The sequence below is a fragment of the Stegodyphus dumicola genome, chromosome 10, assembly GCF_044657685.1.
Source record: "Stegodyphus dumicola isolate Sdum_Otavi_A_Nest chromosome 10, ASM4465768v1".
Taxonomy (NCBI): Eukaryota; Metazoa; Arthropoda; class Arachnida; order Araneae; family Eresidae; genus Stegodyphus; species Stegodyphus dumicola.
This window is the reverse complement of record NC_140777.1, coordinates 166359444-166368630: the sequence shown is the minus strand read 5'-3', so window position 1 is coordinate 166368630 and position 9187 is coordinate 166359444. Positions and strand designations below refer to the sequence as shown.

At 32.6% G+C, this 9187-nt stretch overlaps 1 protein-coding gene across 1 annotated transcript; it reads left to right on the top strand.

The window, feature by feature from the left end:
• Window positions 1–1120: 1120 nt before the first annotated feature.
• On the top strand, window positions 1121–7118 carry LOC146995192 (uncharacterized). Its single transcript, XM_085826119.1, has 2 exons — window positions 1121–1846; window positions 6531–7118. Exon 1 carries the CDS (start codon window positions 1126–1128, stop codon window positions 1690–1692), a length of 567 nt encoding a protein of 188 aa, XP_085682245.1. The 5' UTR covers window positions 1121–1125; the 3' UTR covers window positions 1693–1846; window positions 6531–7118.
• Window positions 7119–9187: the final 2069 nt, after the last annotated feature.

Sequence of the window (9187 nt, the reverse complement as noted above, 5' to 3'; positions counted from 1 at the left end):
TTTACTTTGATTTGATTGATTTCTTTCTTTCTTCCTGTATAAATAAATAAACTTTAAGAAAGCAACTGAAGAATGAGAATAAAAGTTTCAATTGAAACAAATGGTGGCAAAAATCCTAGTGCGGCTCTGATGGACTACGAAAAAGACCAGCAATATGATCCGAATTTTGAATAACGAGAGAAAATTTGAAATCTGTGCAGCCAGCGATGCAAAGAGACTCGTTAAAATACAGGTTTGGCTGATTCAGAAAGAACGTTACGTGTATATCTTCTAAAATGCTTTTTCCATCCTTTGTTTGTAGTTGTTTCCCTTTTCATTTCAGTTTCCTTTTTTCCTCCTATTTTGCAATTTTCGTCATTGTTTCCCTCTGTTTTTAAGCCACCTGTTTATTATTTCTGTTATTATTATTGCAACTTATGTAAAAATTAAGTAAGGAAAAGTAAGGCACTGAAACTTTGCAATTTATTACTCTCTACGTGAGATTCATGGAGGCCGCTTATTGCATACAAATAACGCAAAATACTTTAACTTATCTGCTTGGCTTTAGGTCAGAACAACGAAAACAACAAATTCACCCTTTGTAGAAAACAATTCTGCCAGGCAATAATCTACGGGGAGTTTTTTCCCTATGAAACTGAGCCAAAAGTGTTATATAGTATCTAAATATGGAAGTGTTGTACATGTTAAACGTGATCGTCATTGCATTACTTTCACTATTTTACTAATGAAATAAAGATATACCGATTTTTTTGTAGATTGGAAAATCCTCCTTGTGATCATGAAAAGGAGCAAAAACTGGAAAACGAGAAAGAACTGGAAAACGAGAAGGAACTGGAAAAGAAGCGAGAACCAGAAAAGATGCAAAAACTGGAAGAGAATCAAAAACTGAATAAAAAGGAAGAACAGGAAAAGAAGGAGAAACTGGAAAAGAAGCAAGAACTCAAAAACAAGAGAAAACTGGAATTGACACAAAAACTAGAAAAGAAGCAAGAACTGAAAAAGAAACAAAAGATGGAAAAGATACAAAAACTAGAAAAGAAGCAAGAACAGGAAAAGATACAAGAATTAGAACAGAAGCAAGAACTGAAAAAGAAGCAAAAATTGGAAAAGAAGCAAGAACTGAAAATGAAACAAGAGCAGAAAAAGAAGCAAAAACTGGAAAAGAAGGAAGAACTGAAAAACAAACAAAAACTGGAAAAGCAACAGAAACTAGAAAAGAAGAAAGAACTGGAAAAGAAGCAATTACTGGAATGGATTCAAAAACTAGAAAAGAAAGAAGAACTGAAAAAGAAGAAAATACGGGAAGGAATACAAAAACTAGAAAAGAAAGAAGAACTGAAAATGGAGAAACATATTGAAGAGATGCTAAAACAAGCACACAAAAATGAACTGGAAAGGCAAAAGTTGAGGGAAAAATTGCAAAAACCAAAAAAGAGAGACCTGAAAATGAAGAAGGAACTGGAAAAAATGCAAAAACTGGAAAAGAAGCAAGAGCCGGAAAAGATGCCAGAAATGGAAAATATAGAGGAGTCTGAAAAGACGCAATACCTGGAAAAGAAGCAAAAAACGGAAAAGATTCCAAATCTGAAAGACAAGCTGGAACCGGAAAAGAACTGTCAAACCCGAAAAGGAAACCGGTTGAACTGCGAAAAGAGCCAGAACTGGATACCGACTGTAGAACGATTGATTTAATGACCAAACGAAGCAAGACCCGGAAAAGAAAAATAGAACAAATAAATCATATACCTGCTTCATTTTACCAAAATTTACTAACAACAACATTTTTATTATCAAGAACTTTATGGTGTTCTTAGTATATGGACGGCATTTGATAATATTTTACTCGGTAAGTGTAACTACTGATATATTATTAGCTAGTAATTAGTCATGCTAACTTTAAGATACCAGTATTATTTTAGCAGCAACTAAGTACACTCTTTCGTAGTTCAGATCTATGTTTTCAGTGCCTTTCATGGCTGCGAGGTCTTCCGGTTTTACCTGGAAAGTCACAGTTTATTGACTTTTTTAACACATAGCTTTACACATGACAATATTTTTCAACAATAAATGTATGTTGTGGTACTGGCTTTAAATTGTGCAAATAAATATTGCACGGCATATCTTTCATAATTGAACTCATGAAATTAATTTATACAAATTTCATTTTAAAATTTGTTTGACCCTGAGCTGTCTTATCCAACTGCAGATATTCATAGAACTTTATATCAAGGTTCAAAGAAACGTTCAAAAAGGAATGTTTATCCACTTTTAATTATGTGTTAATCAGCATGATTTGCATTACTAAGATTGTAATTCTAAACAAATTAAAAGCTATTGTAGTATGTACATTAGCTTTTCATTTGCTTTCACCTTGTTTAAATTCAGTTTGACATACCACAGTTTCCGTCTCTACTCAGGATTTTTTCAGTGTAAAAATTCAAGATTACAAATTGAAATGAGCGAAAGAAATAACTTTTAAAATGTGTGTATACATTACATCAGAATCATAATATAATTAGATAAATAAACTGAATAATATGTTATAAAGCGAATTTATATCAATTTCGATTTCTTTCAAAATAGAAATTCCTTCGCACCTCTCAAATCTCACAGAAACTCTCGGTTTGTGATTCGTGAGCTTTAGTTTTTTATATTTGGAATTTGGCAGCAATATGATTCACTGTTACGATGCAAATTCTTGCTCACAAATTGGTTATCTAACTAGAAAATGGTATAATTAAAATAAAATGAATATTATTAGATGGAAATGTTGGTTTCCTTTGCGTTTATCTGAATGGTATCGTATATATAAACCTGTTGGAGACGTTTTTTTCCCACACATCGAATAGAGACACATAGTCACATAATACAAATAATATGAATACAAGAATATAGTGTAAGATGAAGCTCAACCACATTTCTCTATTACTTAAGACTGCGAAAGATTTGTTAAAGCATTACAGGATCATACTCTGATGGATCTCGCCGTTCTGTTTCATTTTCTGCCCTCGAAAACACATTATCTTAGTACAATAGATTACTTTTGAAGGAATGGATTATTTGAAAACATTGTAACTGTAAGAATTATTCTCTGACGTTATTACTGAAAAAGCGGCTGAGAGCATAATCTTTGGCTATGCGCTTTAAGCTGTATTAAAACCATTTTGAAATGTAAGGCCTACAAACTGAAACGTAACTTTATCTTATTTCTGTACTATTCATTAGAGTTATATACATTCCCATCAATAGATACTGAATGGCTAAATATTCTGCTTACCCAAATCAGTTATTTTTTTCCTCTCTTCTTTTTCTTAATTTTAATTAGTCCGGAAAGTAAAGCTATAGAGAATTTCACTTCTTCATTAGAAATCTGATTTAGAATTTTGTTTTCGGAGATAAAAGTTTGAATTCTTTATCCCTTTTCTAAACACAAAGATTGAAAAACGTAACATCGAAATTTTGAAAACATTTATACACTAATAGAAGGGAAAATAAACAGAATATAATGCTTCAGCAAGCATGTAAATATCTCTATCACTTAAGTTTCAGCTATGTTTGTTATAGTATATTCAGCGTATAAGGCGCACTTTTAAAAGAAAATGCAAGATGGAAATTTATGGGTACGCACTGTACGCCAGCTATAAAAATGTTATGTTTAGAAATATGGAAAAAGTGATTAGAATTAGATAAAATTAGATTTCTGCGTGTAATTAAATGCTTTTTATTTAAGAGAAATAACATAGTTTATGTACTTAAAAATTTTCGTTATCGGATTCTGTTTCATTTTCACCTTCACCTCTGATCCATACTTGCATAGACAGATCCAAGTTCCTCATATACGTCTCAAGCTATAACTTCAAGCACATCATCGAATTCTGTTTCAGTTTTACGTTACTTTTACTCTGATCCACACATAAATAATCATCTTTCGTTGCATCTAGATCGTCAGATATACCACATAAATTAAACGGGTTTAATTTTATTCCGTGATTTTATTATCTACTGACAGATTATTTATGCACTGGCATGACGTATTTGGTCTCCATTTGTAATTGTTTTTTTCACCTTCACTTTTGTTCGAGTATTCCACTAACGTTTAAAATATTCTATCGATGATTTATTGACATATATGTCTAATATCTGAACTAATGGCAATAATCCGCCTGGATAATCTGTCATATCTGTATAACACTCTTTCAACAACATTTTTGTGTTATCCGTTAGATGGAGGCTGAGCATGTCCCAAAGTATTATACTTTCTTGATTATCTGAGGCAAAAGGAAGCTTTTGCCAAATAGTTCTTATCCACAGTTTCACAATATTTTTCTCCGCCGATCATTTCTCGTGAATACGGATGAAAACACTTTCGGGAACCTGCACTTCAGCAAAGTCTTTCTTTTCAAGATATCGGTGAGCTTTTAATTTCGTACGGTCGGCTAAGCAGGAGATCAGTACAGTGAGGTGAGATTTCTCGTTGGCCTATTGATTTTATGTTAACCGTTATTTTTCTTTCATATTATTGTTTCTTTATCTCCTACTATATCAAAACTACAGGAATGACATCCATATTTGCAACACGTGATAGTAAATAAATTTTTACATATTTTTAAAAACTCATCAAAGTTTTAGCTCTATACTTTCGAAGCCTTTGAAAAAATTTTATCTCTTTTTCTCGGAGAACTGAATTATTCCGTGAAGTAAATCGAATACACAACCTCAGTTTGCTTTAGAGTTTTCACTTCCATTTGCACTCCATTTTTCTATTTTTAAGGCAAAGAAACGTACGCTGTTTCTTGTTACAATTAATCCATTCTGGTGATGATGGGGATTTTCTACAATGCAGTTTCCAACACTTTCGCCGACGGTAAGCTATTTCATTACTTCTTTATGCAATACACATTTATTCTTTGGCGCAATAATCATTGTAAAATTTCATGCCTCTTCCACTCGTGTACGAAGCATTCACGAAAACCATCCTGCATGATTTCCATTTTCTTTCGCAAACTGAATGACTTAACATTTGAAACTTGCATAGTGTTTGTTTCGTTCGGCGAAAGCCATAACTACTGGTGAAGAAAGCACTGGATGAACTACACTTCACTAAAATCAAATGTGATATCTTTAAGTCTTTGATGTTGACATCAGAACCACAGCTTCAAATGACTACAGAAAGAAGAAACATGACTCCTAATTCCGCAAACTCACTTTGGTCGAAAGTGCACTCTTATCCAAATGATGTTCCTTATTTCTCGAAGTCCTAGAATAACATTCTCTTCCACATCCAGAATGAATACAAATCACCTCCTACCTTGCAGAAATATTTTCCCCGATAATCAAAATTCCTGCGCACCACCTTATCGCTTGCCAAACTGCAATCTTTCCGCAATTGACATATTTGCTCGTGTTTCCTAAGGTATGAAGTAATCAAGAAGAGCTGTTGCGGGATATGATGTTTTTGGTATTGCCAAACCACCATGTGTATTTTATTGCTTTCTTTATTTACTAAAGATCTGATGCATTGTAATTAAGCGATATAAGAACTTGATTTATATGCGATTACGTTTTCTTATACAAAATGTTCCAACAATGTGCTTATGCGTTGTAATTTCATTTATTCAAAACTCAGTCTAGTTATATTTATAAAATTTTCAATAGCAAACGAATGTTTTAAGAAAACAGTTTAAACGTTTTGGGTCAAGATACTTTTCAAAAAAAAGTATAATCCAAGAATTATTTATATGAGAAATTTTATGTAAAAACAAATGGCGCACATTTTTACGTTTGAAATTTACTGGCATATTCCATGACAAATTTACTAAGAGATTTCAGGTTTTTACCAGCTATAGGAAGTCAAGGATTTCTAGAATAATTTACAAAGTCAAGGACGAGTTCTGTCTATTGTTAATTGGTATTTTCATTTCCAAAATAGAACGTTGAAAATTAAATTTTGAGAGAAGTCTTTTTAATTTTTTTGGCACGCTGCATAATGATTTCGTTTCAAAAAAGCTGAAAATAAAAGCATCAGTTTTCTACATTTTACTAATTATTCTTTCCTCCAATACCTAGACTTCATTTCGAAAACTGTCCTTTTGGTTATAAGAAATATATCACAAAACAATTGACTGATGTCAATCGAAATCAGACGGAGATACTTATGTTCAAAATTATTTCATAACAAGGCAAACTTTTTCCTCATAAAATTATGAGTGTCGGAGAAACATATGAAGAGCTAGGCTTCGTAATTTTTACAAAACAAATGACTTTAAATTTAAGAGTACCAAAGCGCAAACATTTACGTTTTTCAAAACACATTTGTACTTGCAAGTCAATGCCTACCACAAACGACCAAGATCCGGTCTGAACTTTTGCAGACAGTGCACAGACATGCGTTTCGAGTACCTTTCATTTTGGTTATTTGCGTATGCCATATAACCTTCTCAAATATTCTCATGCTTGTGACTCAGAATTGAATTATCATTTTAACTGATATTTTTATGTGATGTGTAACAATAATTTTGTTTATTTTTCAGGATGAAGATTCAGGCCCCCTTTGCGCATACCGACTGTAATTTGAATAGCCAGTTTACAATAACAAGCTTAATAGTAACCGACCATCATAGGAAGACGCCCGAGGCTTAAAGGAACGCGAATCTCTATCAAAGTTGCAAATTGTGTAAATACAATTTTGACTTTAAAATTCTTTTATTTTCCCTTTCTCGTGTCAAAAATGTTTTTCTCTTCAATATTTAGTTTAATAACGTGAAACTTTAATTTAAATTTTTCTTTTCGCTATTTTTACTTTAAAAAGATTTTACAAAAGTAATACTGATTTTAAAAACTATAAATATTTCCTTTTGGTTTTTTATTTTAAAAAATCGCTTTTAAATGCTCACTTTATTTATTTTACAGAAATATTATATACTCTTATAAGCTAAACATATTTCTATTTCGTATTTCCATAAATGCCATTTTTTAAAAATATTTTACTCCTTTTTATTAAGGGGTGTTGGAAACCCTATAGCAACAATGTTGAATTGGCCAATTTTGGATTACCTTTTCTGAAAAATCTGCTGTTCTTACAGGTTTGAAGGTTTTTACGTAATCAAAGAACATCTATCACCTCGCGCTCTTTCAACCACGAGGCAGCTTCGTCTATGCACTCGCCATAGTAGGAAAATAATCTCCATCTTTGAAATTTTATCCTCTAATTTATTACACATGACGGTACACAATATACAATAAAACAAATATCACTAGTATAGTATACATTTAATTATATACATAATATAAGGCGCGCAAAACATGTTTTAAGTAATCTCTTTCCACACGGCATGGCTGCCGGTCCAATCGCTAAAGTACCAAGTCTCGTATTCACGCCACCAGCCTGCCTCGATCGGTTTTTCCGAGGAATCTCGAATTCTTTTAATACGGTGTCTTTAATCATAATATTGTTATTTCAATCCATTTCATCGAGAGTCGCGATCAAACTTTTAACTTTTGTTTTTAAACTCTGCAAAATAATTTTCCCTTCTTCAGATATTTTATAGAGATTAAGAATCACTTCAGCATGATGTAAAAAGAACAGCCATTTCTCAGCTTTCGATGGTGGGTCAAACATAACTCCTTTCATTATTTTCAAATGTTTCAATAATCGTTTCCCTTGCTCTAAGAATCTCTAAGAATCTCCTATATCTTGATAAAAATAAGAACCTTAATTTCTCATTTCCATATAAAATATACTTTCTCGGTGTCTACTGGCTTTAACGCCTGACATTCGAATCATGTTATTAACAGACATAAAAACAATTATAATTTTCTAAGTTAATATGGTTAATATATAAATTAAGAAGGACTTACCTTTGATCCCGATAGTGAAAATATCGAAAGAAGAGCACAACTTGACGCTGTTAACTTTAATCATGAGCACACTGCAGTGGCACGTAACTTGACATGATTACAACACGGTAATTCACATTACCCCTGATTTAACTTTTCACGATTTCACTAGGATGATGAACACTGATGATCCCATTTTACCACTCACTGGCTGTTAACTTTTTAGCACATCACGCTTTCACAAATCGGATGAATTTATTCGCACACATGGCCCTAAACGCGCCATTTTCTTTCGTCATAAAAATCTTCTCTCATCGTAAATCCATTCGTGAACTATCACCGAATTTCATTTTATAACTTTCAGTAACTTTTTACAACCATATTTATTTATTATTTTCACTATTTAGTGATTTCCTTTTTCACAATCTTATCCTATCGACTGCGCCGATTTGCACCTCGCGCCGTTTCAACTCCGAGGCGGGTTCGGTCATTTCTCATGCACTCGCCATAATAGGAAAATAATCTCCATCAGCTTTGAAATTTTATCCACTAATTTATTAAACAATACACAATAAAACAAATACCACTACTATACATTTAGCTTAAATTATCTCTTTGCACACGGCATGACTGCCGGTCCAACCGCAAAAGTCACAAGTCTCGTGTTCTTCCCACCAGCTTGCCTCCACTCTGTTTTCCGGCGTAACTACGTCCCTTCCTTTAACCGTCTTTCGCCCCTCGCGGATAAAATGTTCTGGAAACGTCGTTCGCTAAGGGAAGGAACATCACAATACCTAGCTGAATATCCTGAAACGAGCTTTTTTATCATTTTAGATTTTAGAGTATTTTACAGTATATTTTGTTACGCATAGTAAAATTTAGCACTGATTATGATCAAAAGCTCATTTCGGCAAATATTTGGAAGCGTAGTAAATAAGGTATAAAAATTTCAGATACCTGTGAGCAGTAGTTCTTGAGAACAGGTACTACATCGAGTATAAAAAATCACGTTTGGGGGAAAAACGCGATTTTATGTAAAAATTCTCAATTATCAAAGTATTCAATGACAAATTAAAGCTAGATTTTGTACAGTCCTAATTTTCATAGAGATTAAAGAACGGTGTTTTAAGAAAGCTAAAATTGTAGAGAATTTGAAAATGCAAATATCAGAAATCCTCATTTTATGAAATGTTTTGGCTTTCAACACCCCTTCAACTATTCTATTCTTTAAAGTCCTTTCTCTTTTTTTCAATTCTGGTAAAACTTGATATATAAATTTAATTCTTTGTCTTTTAATTTTTAACTTTATATCTCTGGTCGCATTTCTCTTTAACGATTAACATTTTGCATT

Coding starts and splice junctions, on each gene's coding strand:
- LOC146995192 (XM_085826119.1), top strand. CDS start 1,126: ATGAAACAAGAGCAGAAAAAGAAGCAAAAACTGGAAAAGAAGGAAGAA.